General features: G+C 39.2%; 1 protein-coding gene across 10 annotated transcripts in view; it reads right to left on the reverse strand.

The window, feature by feature from the left end:
• Positions 1–662: 662 nt before the first annotated feature.
• clec16a (C-type lectin domain containing 16A) overlaps positions 663–15,661 on the reverse strand; it is a 290,561-nt gene continuing 275,562 nt past the window's right edge. For 6 of the 10 annotated variants that reach the window (XM_041207278.1, XM_041207280.1, XM_041207276.1 and 3 more), the window contains one exon: positions 663–5,372. In XM_041207278.1, coding sequence (XP_041063212.1) covers positions 4,990–5,372 — 383 coding nt within the window. In that variant the 3' untranslated portion in view covers positions 663–4,989. Of the gene's footprint in view, positions 5,373–5,657; positions 5,907–15,661 lie in introns of those variants that run through there. The other 4 variants (XM_041207286.1, XM_041207281.1, XM_041207282.1 and 1 more) reach the window with 4 other exon arrangements.

Below are 15,661 nucleotides of genomic sequence, written 5' to 3' on the forward strand. Positions count from 1 at the left end.
TTAAAAATAATTTTAAACACAAATGCAAAATACCACAGATGCTGGAAATCTGAAATAAAGGGTCATTGACCTGAAATGATAACTATTTCTCTCCACAGATATTGTCTGACCTGAGTATTTTCAGCATTTTTCGTTTTTAATAATTTTATTGGATTGTCTTTAAAAAGAGCAGCTGTTTGACCGTTTCTTTTTGATTCATAGCTTTTTTCATTTCATAGTAAAGGGTTTTCATTCCTGTTTGCCAAATGTTGGTTGGTAGGGTAATTAGTTGATATCTTAAATACAAATTTGAGATAATCAGGTGCAAATAGGAGCTACAAACCAACGTCTTCTAACAATTTGAGTGTTTGGTTGAGATTTACCAAGCTCAACACATCACTTTGGATCTTTCATCTCACAAAACCTAATTTTGACCCCAAACCACAAGTACAGACCTACACCTGCCTTTAATGAAAGAAAGTTAGTTTGCGTACAATTTTTTTAACTACAAACTGTTGAATTCCAATTGCCTGAGTCATCGTTATGCATTGTAACACATCACCACCAAAAGTAAATCTTCCCAAAGAGGCATTAGCAGCCAATTAATCTGATTGCATGGTTAACAGCCTACATGTTGAATGGGTTAGTTGCCTCTCGGTGAAGTAAAAAAAACACATTTGAAATGCAAAAGAAGACTTACATTTATTGCCATTGCTTAGATGACCAACAGGCTTACATTGTATGTTTTCCTGTTCTGCCCTGCTTCGTGCGTTGTGGAATATCCAAGTGACACGACCCTTGCCTGTGCTACCTGAGCTCATAGTGCAAACACAAGCCTAAATCTGAAAGGAACCTTCATTTTGAAAAGAGAGAAAGTTTCCACATATACATACACAGCAAATGACTTAAGTTAAAACATAACCCTATTTTTCCAATATACATAGTTTATAATTTCCATAAGAAACCCCATCTAATTTGAAATACTGCACTGTAACGAAATGACCAAAAAAGCATTAATGTAAATATTATAGTATTGCTTAATCTGAAGTAAAGGAAGTTTTTTTAAACAATCTACACAATGTTTTATTTACAATGATTATTTTTATCTATCATACAAAACTCATTGAGTGCTGAGAAAGTGTTCTGTACATTAAGTCCATTTGCTGTACCAATATATCCTTTGCTGTGCAACAATGAAATACATTCTGTTTACGGCTTGTGCACTGTTTCTTAAACAGTGTTATTCAATGCAGCGAAGGGGCATGAATGGTCGTAAGTTCATATTTGCTGTTGCAAATTCAGTACACGCCAACTTCTGCAAAGACAGGGATGCCTAGAAAAGCCTGCACGAATGAATATGCCATACTTCAAGCTCTGTAACTAGTTTTATTCATATAAAGATGCATCAATAATTCCCCTGGAAGGAAATTGCACCTTTGTTTTTTTCAGTGGCAGAATAAGTTATACTCAACCATGTTCAGCTAAATCTTCTGTGAATATCACGTCTGGTGGTTAGTCCATTCCAAGAGATCCAATGAAATAGTTAATACCAACAATCTGCGCAATCCGATGAGACAGTTGAAATCCAGATTGCCTATCTCCTACTATGAGGTTAAAATGCTGCAGGGCATTGTGTCTTAAACCTGTGTGAATAACTGACCAGGAAAGCAGAAAGAGTACTTCACATCTGCACGAAATATTTATCTGCCCAGTTCACTCCAGAAGAGGCATTTTAGTTTAGTTCAGCTTCCTTCCATAAATGCAGCTCTTCCATTGGTTGCAACCAAAAATTACAAACTAATGTTTGTGCAAGAAATTTGAGATAAGATACGGTGGCGTCATAGTTTGCACTAAAAGTTTAGTACTGGTATAAGTAACTTGAGACACCATAATTCAATGGGCATTCTGAACTTCTATAAAATTGTCAACTTGTAGACTGCTCTGATGGCAACAAACGTAAAAGGGCAAATTTATTTTTGTTTTACTTGTCACATTTTAGTTCCAGTTGTCTTATCATTGAGAGACTATTACTGTTGTACAGACTACATGCTTTCCTTTTATTAGCTGAATAGAATTGATCTTGGCCTCTGAAACTTCTAAGGTGGGCAGATCATGTTTACATAACCTTATACTTATTGATTTGAAGGTTTCAATATGAAAAAAAGCATACGTTAGCTTCTGGTGAGGTCAAGTGATGAGGTCATGACAAAAAAGCTGTAAAATTGCACCTCGGGTGTCTCTACCATTGTGTGTGTATGTAGAATGAAAAGGTTCATGTGAATATGCTCTAGAGGCGTGTCAGGTGATGGAGAATTGTTCCTTGGTCACCTTATTCCATTTTGTTTTTGAGGGAATAATAGGCAGTGGCCATGCAATCTGGAGTTTGACTGTTTTGACAGTCAGATGTACTGTAGCCAATTATATCACTGCTATTAACACTGAGCACATGATATAGTTATAGATTTTGAGCTAAAATTTCCTGTGGTAAACATTTGAACGGGGGATTAAGGACAAGGTCCAGGTGTGAAATTATTCAGGGATGTTTTACACTACTCCTTTAAAGCATGTGTGCAGTATAAACTATAAACTTAGGAAGCTTGGGCCATAGTGCTGATTTCAGATGCTTTGTGGATTCACGTCACGACAAAATTAAGAGAATTTTGTGTGATAAAATAACTTACCTGTGGAATCTTATAATCGGTATCAGTGTTTTTAAGAATATTCTTTAAGGTGACTAAGTCAGCCCATTGCAACTATGACATTATATTCTACAAGGTGAAATGACAGTATCACTTGAGATTAGCCAGATACCAACTGTGCAGAGTAATGAATGCTGATACCATCTGGTTTTCCCAGCACCAGTTAGGTTGCTAAGTTGTGGGCTTTTATAACAAACAATATTGGGTGAGTTCAGCTTCTGAAATATCAGCTGCAACATGTTGCAATTTCCAAAGAAAAACATTAAAAACATAAGTGGAACCATCTATTTTGACTACGTCAGAACCAACCAGGATGTCTATAAAAGAGGAAAAGTTGCTCATAAATCTGTTGTACAAATATTAATAAGCTTGCAGCAATCGGCGAGACTGCCATTAAAAATCAATACTGTAATAATGAGCTTTCTAGCCTGTAGCTGCATATCAGATTACAACACCAAAAAACTGATGTCAAAACACTCGAGTTAAATATACGTCTATAAAAAAAATTGTTTCCTTACTTAACTGTGTGGATCTTCTGACTTCACAGACAAAATCAGTCACATGTCCTCATCCTGTGGACAAGTTAATTTATTTTCACTATTTATCTTATTGTAATTGCATTTTGCCTATTTTGTTCTATATTATCTATTTACTACAATTAAGAACTACCTTGCACATTTTTGACCTTGCTTTGGTTTTGTTCCATCAGTGCAGGGACTAATGCAACATAGCGACCTAAGAGACAGAGTAACTATTAATTATAAATTCAAGTTTTTTATTAATCTGTTTTTGATTTTCAATCTCCTCAGCTGCATTTACACTAAAACATAAATGGAATAGATCCTACAGGAGAAACTGTGCACAAGCCAATCAGTTAGGGGAATGATGCAAAATTATGTCTATATGTAATTGCAAGGATCACTGATAAACCAAACCAAAACTTGAATTTGGCCTTTTTTTTTTGAATTGCACAAGTTAACCCAAATTGTGCATTTCTGGAGAGGTCCAAAATACTCCTGTGTTTGTAAACAACCATTTTCCATGTACAGTTGTCATAATAGTGGTGTGCATGGCTTTAGTCACAGCAACAAATATTTCTTAGTTTACTCCATCTCTCACCTATCCATTCTCTGGTTAAGAGGCCATGGATAACCTTAAAAATGCAAAATACCTGACCACTCCAGCGATCGCAGAAGTGCATGTGTGCAACACACCAGGAATACTCAACAATGTTTCTTCTCTGTAGAAAGGTAACAGGCTTTTTACTTCATATCATCCTTCTCTCAAGTTTCATTGCCTTACATGTTTTGAAACACTTACTGCTCCATTAACAAAATATGCACGTGGTGCCTGGTGGTCTGAAATGATAGTGTGTGAAAATGAAACCACCCCTGGCTGTCTTGTGAAGTCCCAAAATATTCATATTATCGAGGTTCCTGGGCAGGTTTGTGAGTTAATGGGATAATTCTCCAGCAAATGCCCAAATTCTAAGGCTTCCAGAGGCAACCTGTATATATGTGTCTGATAGTGGACAGATGCTAGAAATGGATGCCAGTGCTGTAACGGTTAGTGGTAGCATTAAGTATTTTTGTTTTTAAACTTTACAAAACTTGTTCACCTCTGTATTTGTTACATGTATAAATCATTAAATATTGTAATAAAAAACTGTGTCACAGATAAATGTTCGACTGCATTTAGTGAAACATGTTTGAAGTCTATTTAAAATTAAATTAGAATTAGTGAGGCGATCTATTAGGTGCATCTATTTTTACCTAGTTTTGATGGGTGTCAATTGTGTTTTATTTAATTTTTAAACCTAAATTAATGGATTTTTATAACACAATTATTCAGGTGGGTTAAAGTGGTAAAATAAAACAATTTCCAACCTGTAGTTTCGTAAAATACTTCATCTAGTCAGAAATGAATTCAAGTGGGTGAATATAGTAATATAATGTACATGGTGGAAAAATACAGGCCTGGGGTGTACATATTTGAACAGGGCAGATAGAACCCTGGTCTTACCTACTGAGTCCGAGTCAGTGACAGTGCTTTACTAGGCTTCAGTAGTAAAAGACAAATGTACATAATGTAGGTTTCTCAGTGTCAGCCGTAACTCTATAGTAACTGTAGGAGCAAGGCTTCCTCGTTTTAGAATCTACAGAAACTTGCAAGCAATAATTCTACTTTGTTGGGCTCCACAGATCTACTAGCTTCTCTGTTCAGCTGTGTTCAGACTATAGGTTTAATTTCCTTGCTTTACAAGCCTGCCTCACTCTACACAGACCCAGGTGGGTCAAAGGTCATGTTGTATTCATTGTGAGGGGTTTGCTGTTGGCCCTGTTGCTTCAGATTCCTCATTTTCTCTAGTGTCATTTTCTTTTATCTCATTAGATAAGGTGGATGGCTGGGTTAAAGTGCTCACACTCCGGATTTGCTGCGCATCAGTAGGTGGCAGAAGTGTTAATGACTCCACGCTCAATGCATCTGTGTTGTCATCAGAAATGAGGGAGATAGTTGGCTGGTGGGCTGGGGTCAGACTTGGTGCCAGGTTAGTTGCTCCAGGTTCAGTACTGCTGGGCAGATGGTCTCTGCTTGGGCCACTTTCTCCTGTAGGAGGTGAAGAATGGGCTTCATTGACAAACTCCACTTTATCTGGAAAAGTCAAATGGGACTGCTCTTGAATGTCGGGTCCATCTAGTATCAAAGAAAAAGAGTTTGTAGCTCCTCTTCATTCAGCAAAAATTCCAACTTAAACGTACATAACACTCCCTTTCAAATATACACTTTTGAAGATTTGTGGCTGCTTTTGAACAACTTTGGATTCTTTTTCTCGCTTAATCATGGCCACAAATCTTACTTTGGAAATCGTGGAACTGCAAATATACCCAGAATATTTACCAAACATGAATTTTAAGAATTTTGTTTTATTAGAAAGGAGACAGATAAAGGTCTGAAATACTCCAGCAATGTGCTGTTACATTATCAGACATTCATCGGAACTGCAGAGAAACCACGAGGTGGTGGCCAAATAGCACCCTAGGGGGTAGCTACATCATCAAAATCAAAAGACCAAGAACATTTACATTTTACATCCTTCATATTTAAATGTCCAGTTCCTTAACCAATCATCAATTCTATGCTTATGGTTTTCATTTGAAAGGTAATTTAAGGATTAACATGTGATCTAATTTCATAAGGCTTCATTTTACATTTGCATTGAATGTTCCCCTGTAAGATAAAAAAAATGTAAAATTAATGACAGCAAGGCAAAAGAAGAAAATAACCAACAGACAAAATAGGAAAGCAAAAGTACAGAAGTAAGATGGATCATGAAGATGACTTATTCAAGCAGTCTGTGAGCTAATGTCCAAGAGCTGACTATTTGCTACAAGATCTTAGCCTGACAAAAGTGTGATTTTATTTTCATATGCAGGTATGAATTTCTTCTATTTTCCCTACGCTCCAGTCCCAAACCCATCAAGCCAGGTGCCACTTGCTGCAGCTGAAAAGTGCACAATAATGGCCTGACAATGATTCCCCCTTCCCCCAGCCCAGCTTCAATTTGCTTCCTCTCCACTGCTGTGTGGCAGAGAAGAGAAAATCTATAGAACAAGTGATTGAATTTGCATCTGACATTCCATGACACATGTTCTCTTGTCCTAAAAATATGAACCATTTTATAAACAGAGTGACTCAGTGTGTACACTGATTGTTTTGTGTGCGGTAAAATGCTTAAGACTAAGGAGACTATCGTGTTTCTGTGGAAGGGTTAAAGGAAGTTATAATTGAACAGATAATCTTAGTGAGATTAAATGTGCCTTTCAACATTGCAAATTTACCACAATCCTCAAAGCATTTAATGAAAGTTTGCTCAAATTGTACAACCAAATTTACTAGTGAAAAGGAATCCTATATAAAAAGTTATTGAAGAAATCCAGATTTTTCCTGCTAATTGAAGCTACAGTTAACCATAATGAAGACACAAGCAGGATATTATTCAGGTAGTTATATTATTGCCAGCTCAGGGGAGATGGTGGCGTACTGGTAATGTACTAATTGGTAATTAGTAACCAGAGGCCCAGGTGAATTCTCTGTGGACATGAGTTCAAATCCCACCATGGTAGCTGGTGGAATCTAAATTCAATAAATAAAATCTGGAATTAAATGCTAATCTCAGTGGTGGTGGCCCTGAAACTATCATCGATTGCTGTAAAAACCCATCTGGTTCACTATGTCCTTTAGAGGAGGAAATCTGCCATCCTTACCTGGTCTGGCCTACATATGACCTCAAATTCTCAGCAACGTGGTTGACTCTTAACTGCCCTCTGAAATGGCTGAGCAAGCCACTCAGTTCAAGGCCATGAAAGAATAAAGAAAAAAAAATCATAAAACATAAATTAAGTTGAAGGAGCTTCCCTTTCCACCACAGCCTTCCTCCAGCTGGGAGGACTGAAGTACCTGGCTATTACATTTCTCCATTTTGTATGTCTCTAAGATTAGACACCTTTAGATAGAACAATTTGATCAAACAACCTGACCAGAAAGGGCATTACAAAACCTTCACCCAACGAAGCTGGTGAAATAGGTAGTGGCATTATTCAAGCTTTGGCATTCTGGTTGGATGTCAAGCATACAGACAGCTATTGACAAAACTAGATTGGATACATGAAACAAAGTGGAATTTCTGACTCAAACATTGAGCCAAATCCAACAGGGTTCATATCTTTTATGCTTCAGTTCAAATCTATGCAAGGGTACAGTTCTTTCTCTACAGATGGTTGAAGATGTAAACATCAACTATCGATGATAGTTTCAGGGCCACCACCACTGAGATTAGCATTTAATTCCAGATTTTATTTATTGAATTTAGATTCCACCAGCTACCATGGTGGGATTTGAACTCATGTCCACAGAGAATTCACCTGGGCCTCTGGTTACTAATTACCAATTAGTACATTACTCCAATACAGTAAAATAGAAAATGTCCCATTCTACTTTTCTGTCAAGCCTCACATTTAGTGAGCAAACAAGGATTCACCGAAAACTTCGCAACCCGTTAGCAGGGAATGTATAGTACCTTCCTTGCACTTACTAATATCCAAACTAGTCAGTGCAAACAGCACAAATTCAGTCAAGATAAACACTACACCCAATTTCAATAATCAAGTCCTTGCATTTTTTTTGGATAAGTTAGGCAGATGAAGAGTGTTTTAGTGTAGTTCACCATTCACTCCCATCTCTTTTAAAAGTTCAGCTAACTTTTAATATGCTCATAAATCAGGGCTAAAAACTATTAGGGTTTTATTTCTTATTGTATGGAACAAGCTCTCTGAAGTTGGTACATAGTTTCAAGAGTTAAGATACTTAAAAAAACTGTGAATTACAGACTGGTTCAGATGCTCTAAGAACACAAAAAATAAAGCAGAAGTAGGCCACTCAGCCCTTCAAGCCTGCTTTGCCATTCACAAGACGATGGATGATTGACTGGGGTCTCAACTCAACTTTTGTGAGATAAAAAATGTCTAACTCAGCCTTGAATACCTTCAATGGCTCAGCCTCCACCACTCTAAGGAAAAGAATTCCAAAAATTAATGACACTTGGAAGAAATTCCTCATTGCAATCTTGTTTTGAAACTGTACCACCTAGTACTAAATGCACTCATGAAGAGAAACATCAGGCAGAATCTTTTTGCATCGAGGCTCCTGAAGGCAGAACTGGAAGTGCGCTGCATTTTCAACTGGAGGTGCAATCACACGCCGGCCAACCAATTAAATATGCAGAGGAGAGGGCCCTAGCCAATCATGCAGCAGGGATGGGTAGGAAGTCACCAGCCCTGCTGTTACCTCATGCAAGTCTAAGGTCGGGGCACCACAATTGGACAGGCACCCACTCCTTGACATCCAGCAGCATTAGTCAAGCTGTTTGTGAGGAGTCTGTAATCCTTCAGTATGCTGTGATCACTGCACCCCTTTCAGATCTGTCGCTCCCCCTGGATTCCTGGAACTGGATGCAATCACTCTGCACCCTCTCTCACTCACTTTTGACCCTCCCTCCATCACCCTTGTCCTGCCTACGGTGACCCTTGACTCCCCAACTTTCACCCTAGAGCAACTATGATTCACCTAGATCACCACCCTCCCATCACTACTGATCAGGGGCCCAGCATGTTGAACTGCCTCCCTGTTATCCTCAGCCTGCCTTCCACCATCCTCAACCGACCCACAATCATTCTTGACCTGCTCTCTGTTACCCTCAACTCTCAGGATCTCACCACTGACCTTCCCTGTATAACCCTTTATCCCCTAAATTCCAAAAGTACCTTTTAATTTGGCAAATCAGCTTGCATGACATGCTAATGTACTAATAAGAGGCTCCCAAAACTTACCTTCGGGAGGCATGCTCCACCCTCAATTGCCAACTCAATAACCAACTCTCAGCCCACCATCGGGAGGCTGACGTTTGCCTTCTGCTGAATTAAGTGCCCCTACCCTCCTCGTTTCCTGCTCCTAGCTTCACAGGATTCTGCCCATCCTCTCAACATCCAGCCTGTCAAACCCCCTCAATCTTTTATGTCTCAATAAGATCACTTCTCATTCTTCAAAACTCCAAGTATAGGCCCAACCTTTCCTCACAAGGCAACCCCTCATCCCAGGAACCAACCTAATGAATCTTCTCTGCCTCCAATGCAAATATATCCCTCCTTAAATAAGGATGCCAAAACTGTACACAGTACTCTAGGTGTGGTCTCACTAATGCACTATACAGTTGTAACAAGACTTCCCTACATTTATACTGTATCCCCTTTACAGCAAAGGCCAAAAGTCCTTAATTACTTGCTGTACCTCCATGCTAACATTTTGTGATTCATGTACGAGATCCCCCTGTACTGCAGCAGTCTCTCTCCATCTAAATAATACTGCTTTTCTATTCTTCCCACCAATGTGGACAACCTGACATTTTACTCCATCTGCCAAATTTTTGCCTACTCACTAAACATATCCATATTCCTTCCTATACTCTGCAAGTTCTTCAAAACTTGCTTTCTTTCTGATGGTTGCATCACCTGCAAATCTGGCTACAATACACTCGGTCCCCTCATCCAAGTTATTAATGTAGATTGTAAATAGCCGAGATTTCAGCACAGAACTCTGTGGCACTCCACAAGTTACATCATGACAACCTGAAAATGATCCCTTTTCCTCACTCTGTTTCCTGTTAGTTTGCCAATCCTCTATCTGTGCTAATATATTACCCCAACACCATGAACTCTTATCTTGTGTAGTAACCTTTTACGTGACACCTTATTGAATGTCTTTTGGAAATTCAAATACATTCCACCTGCTAGTTCCCCTTTATCCACTCGGTTCCTGACCTCATAACAGCCGTGGTCCAAACATGGACAAAAGAGCTGAATTCCAGAGGTGAGGTGAGTACGACTGCCCTTTTTATTCATTCACGGGATGTGGACTTCGCTGGCTGGGCCAGCATTTATTGCCCATTCCTAGCTGCACTTGAGAAGGTGGTGGTGAGCTGCCTTCTTGAACCGTTGCAGTCCATGTGGTGTAGGTACACCCACAGTGCTGACATCAAGGCAGCATTTGACCAGAGTGGCATCATGGGCCCCACAAAACTGAAGTCATTGGGAATCAAGGGAAAACACTCCATTAGTTGGAGTCATATCTAGCACAAATGAAGATGTTTATGTTGTTGGAGGTCAATCACTCAGTTCCAGGATATCGCTGCAGGAACTCCTCAGGGGAGTGCCCTTATGCCCAACCATCTTCCCTTCATCATAAGGTTGGAAGTGGGGATGTTTGTTGATGATTGCACAATGTTCAGTATCATTTGCAACTCCTCAGATACTGAAGCAGTGCATGTCCAGATGCAGCAAGACCTGGATAACATTTAGGCTTGGGCTGATAAGTGGCAAGTAACATTCGTCACACACAAGTGCCGAGCAATGACCATCTTCAACAAGAGAGAATCCAACCATCTCCCCTTGATATTCAATTACATTACCATCACTAAAACCTCACTAACAACATCCTGGGGTTTACCACTGACCAGAAACTGAGCTGGACTTGCCATATAATTAGTGGTTACAAGAGCAGGTCAAAGGCTTGGAATTCTGTGGTGAGTAACTCCCTCCTGACTCCCCAAAGCCATCTACAAGGCACAAGTCAGAGGTGTGGGAGAATACTTCCCACTTGCCTGGATGAGTGCTGCTCCAACAACACTCAAGAAGCTCTACACTATCCAGCACAATGCCACCCACTTGATTGCACCCCATCCACCACCTTAGGCATTCATTCCCTCCACCAATGCGACACAGTGGCAACAGTGTGTACCATATACAAGATGCACTGCAGCAACTCACCAAATCTCCTTCACTAGCAATTTCCAAACCCTCAACCTGTGCCAACCAGGCACATGGAAACATCATCATCTGCAAGATCCCCTCCAAACCACACACCATTCTAACTTGGAACTATATTGCTGTTCCCCCACTGTTGCTGGATCAAAATCCTGCAACTACTTTCCTAACAGCACTGTGGATGTACCTGCACCAGATGAACTGCAGTGGCTCAAGGCGGCAGCTCACCACCATCTTCTCAAGGGAAATTAGAGATGGCAACAAATGCTGGCCTTGCCATTGGTGAAAGAATAAAAAATCCACCCTGTTTGTTACATCCTCAAAGACCCTAATAAATTTGTCAAACATGGTTTCCCTTTCACAAAACCATGTTGACTCTTACAGCATTTTCCTCAATGAGAGATGTTGGGTTAACTGGCCTCTGGTTTCCTGCTTTCTTGACTAGAGGTGTTACATTTGCGGTTTTCCAATCCGCTGGGACCTTTTCAGAATCTAGGGAATTTTGGAAGGTTACAACCAATACATCCACTATCTCTGCAGTCACTTCTTTTACAACCTTAGGATGCAGGCCATTAGGTTCAAGGGGCTTGTCAGCCTTTAGTCCCATTCGTTTTCCTAGTTCTTGTTCTCTTGTGACAGTGATTGTTTCAAGTGCCTCCCTCCCTTTAGCCCCGAATTTTCTTGAATTTTTTGTGCCTTCTATCATGAAGACACAAAATACTTGTTCAAAGTTACTGTAATTTCCTTGCTTCCCATCATTAATTCCACAGTCTCATCCTCTAAGGGACCAACTTTTACTTTAGCTACTATCTTCCTTATTATGTACTTATAGAAGCTCTTACTGTCTGTTTTGATATTTCTTGCTAGTTTACTCTCATATTCTAATTTCTCCCTCTATTTTTTTTAAGTCATCCTTTGCTGGATTCTAAAACTTTTCCAATCTTCTGGCCTACCGCTAATCTTCACAGCATTATAGGCCTTTTCTTTCAATTTGATGTCATCCTTAACTTTCTTAGTTAGCCACGATGGTGCATCCTTCTCATTGAGCCTTTATCAATGGAATATATATCTTTGTTGAGTGATATGAAATAGCTCTTTAATTGTTTGCCTTTGCTTATCTACCATCTTACCTTTTAATCTATTTCCCAGTCCGCTCTAGCCAACTGTGTCTTCATACCTTTGTATTTGCCTTTATTTAAATTTAAGACACTAGTTTCAGACCCAAGTTTCTTCCCCTCTAATTCTATAATGTCGTTATAATCACTCTTACCTAGAGGGTTCTTAACAATGAGATCATTAATGGATCCTCTCTTATTACACACTCCCAGGTCTAAGATAGCCTGTTCACTGGTTGGTTCCAGAATATATTGTTCTGAGAAACTATCACAAATACATTCTATGAACTCAAAGCTTCAACAAGGCTGCCTTTATGAATTTGATTCATCAAATCTATATGAAGATTAAAATTACCCACAATTATTTCAGTGCTTTTCTCACAAGCCCCCATTATTTCTTGATTTAAACATTGTCCTTCAATGTAGCTTTTAGGGGTCCTATAAACTACTCTCACTTATTTCCCTTGGTATTTCTCATTTCCACCCAAACTGATTCTACATCTTGATCTTCTGAGCCAAGATCATTTCTCACTACTGTACTAATCTTAATTTTTTTTAAATCAGAGTTACCGCACCACTCCTTCCTATCCTTCCAAAATGTCAAATACTCTTGAATGTTCAGTTCTCAGCTTTGGTCACTTTGCAACTTCTCTGTAATGGCTACCATTTAATACCAATTCATTTCAATTTCTGCTTTTGGTTCATCCATCTTGTTAGGAATACTGCGTGTATTCAGAGAGAGCCTATAATTCTGTCTTTTTACCATTTTTCCTGAATCTGACCCTATTTGCTGGTGCACATTTTTGTCTGTATACTCTGTCCCTTCTTGCTGCACTCTGGGTATCGTCATCCTGCACAATTGCCTTGTCCTTTCTCATTAACTTTCCAAATCTCCCCTCATGTGAATCTTCCCTCTACTTAATTTCGTTATAAGCAATATAGTTCAATGCCAAATAACAAAACCAGTGGCTGAATTTTCATCTTGATATGGGAGGGGCTGGCTGAGGAACAGAGGCCGGCAGGCATATAATTTTGCATTGCTGGCTTGCATGGTTTGCCAGCACCATCTCTGCCCATCTGGTTACAGCTGTGGCCGAAGATGGCCCTGTTTGTGTGTATGTGTGTGTGTGTGTGTGTGTGTGTGTGTGTGGGAGGGGTGGGTGGGTAGAATCCCCTCTGAAAAGGTGGCCAGGCAACTGTGGCCTCTTTTTTTCAATGAAAATTTTTACAATTGCTGAGTGCAACAGCAGGCTACAGCTCCTTCTGTGCCCGCGAGTTTCCGATTGACCCTCCCGCATAGAAAACCTGACCACCATCCTTATTTGGACAGTGAGCGCACCAATTCAGATAAAAATCGATAGCTGGTGACAGCTCCCAACAGAGTGTGGGATTGAGGCCTCCATTTGATCCCAACATTGGGATCCCGAACTAAAAACCAAAATCTTGTCCCAAGCCTCAAGTAACTTTCAGAGGGGAAAAAAAACATTAGAATCAAAAGGTAAAACAACACCTTGCTTGATAGACACTGTCAAATTAGATTGATGCAGCTTTATAAAAAATTTCAATTTCAGTCATTTTCTTCATAAAAATGGATTGGCATGAAATGGCCTAGCAAGCCACTCAGTTCTCAAGAGCAATTAGGGATGGGCAATAAATGCTGGCCCAGCCAGCGACCCCCACATCCCATGAACGAATAGAAACTAGGACGATGTGGATTCATTGTTGTGATTTGTCGATCCCCAAGTTAATAATTTATAACCTTGACTGTAACAGAAAAGTAGTACAGCAGCAAAGGGCCCTACTGCAGAGGCACAAAGGTAGGAATGATGGATGAAAATCTTCCTGGCTGGCCTATTTGCATACAAATCTAACAGCAGGATGAAAAACATATTTGCTGAGGTTGGGAGAAGGTTGATTACCACCCACCAAGGATACAAAGGGGCCCCCAGGAAATGTTTTGTTGAACAATATAATTTAAGACAGTCACTTCACTGACCTGAAAGTAACTATGTTAACTACACTGCAAGAATTTTGTTTGCTTATATAATGAAGCTTGTTGATTAACTAACCACCATGAAGCTGCTTCTGTGTCTAACTGGATCTTTTCCTAAACACCTATCACACACTGCTGCGTATTTCTACACATATCAGCCATATGAATAACATCATGTGACCCAAGTCTAAAAAGTGAAAATAAATGATCAAATCATTACTTTTAGAGTTTTGTGCATCTAATGGTACATGTTTGAAACAACGGATTAGCTTTGTGGGCACATTTTTCAGTTGTAGGCTAACTTTCTATTTTTACTTCTAACAGCTGAAAGAATCCTCCAGCGTGTCTCTTCATTTACATCATTTTCCTGCTGGATCTATTGCACCAACAAACTTGAAAATAATTAAAAAGCATCCCCATTTAGCACTGTTAAAATGTAACCTGAAGCCTGATATCACACTGCATTTACAGGCAAACATTTCAGACAACTGTATATAATACTTGTTGCGGCATTTCTTGTGGTTTGTGCTATTACTGTTACAGCCATTATAACCCTTTCAATATCAGATATCTAAAAAGACTTGAAAAGTGATGACGAATGGAGTTGGAAAAAATAATGGGAAGACAGATCCAGAGACAGGTCTAAGCAAACAAAATGATCAGAACGAATTTATATTAAAATAAGTTGGAGCCATTGTGTTGTATAAACTGGACACGGGTTGATAGGAATCAAGATATGCTTTCCAGATTTCAACATTATATCTAAAGCCAATGCTTTAAATAGGGATAAACCAGGGCTGGAAAATTCCATTTGCCAACTTGCCAGGGCTGAAGTTACTGCACAGCTTTGATGGTGCTGAAAAGAAAGCAACTTGCAAACTTAAATGCATCAGTGTGGGTCATCTTCCATCTCCAATCCTTTGTTGTTAATTCCTGATTTTTTTGCTCCACCTGAGCTCTTCCCTGCACCACTCACCAGTTCTTTGCCTGCATCAAATATCTGTTTTACTATTTTGCTAAACAATTAACGCCTCTGTTTTTGGCGAGTGAAAAACAGTAATTTTATTTTTAAAACTCCAAGATGGGATATAAGTAATAGAAAACATTTTTCCAGCCCTGGGATAAACTTTTTCATTGCCAAATATTGAACCACAATCCTTTTGTTTGTACATAAAAATTTCAACCTGAAACTCTGTGAATGCACATATTAACGGCCTGGCCCTCAATTTGAAGATAAATCAATAAATTAATGATACAAATAACAATTAATTTTAATTCATCAGGGAAAATAAAGCTGATTGTTTATGTACAATGGTCTACATAGATGCTTTCTACTTTCTTCTTGCTGTTTTATGTGGTTACTCTAGAATGCCTATACAAGATTGGGTTCTGAATCCTTTAAGATTTAACTCAAGGGCTGCTTACAGTTCAGACATTAACTCCTTAATCTAAATGGGGGAAAAAGACAGTTTGTCTGTAGGCAAAATTTGCAGCAAAGCT

Source organism: Carcharodon carcharias, chromosome 15 (assembly GCF_017639515.1).
Source record: "Carcharodon carcharias isolate sCarCar2 chromosome 15, sCarCar2.pri, whole genome shotgun sequence".
NCBI lineage: Eukaryota > Metazoa > Chordata > Chondrichthyes > Lamniformes > Lamnidae > Carcharodon > Carcharodon carcharias.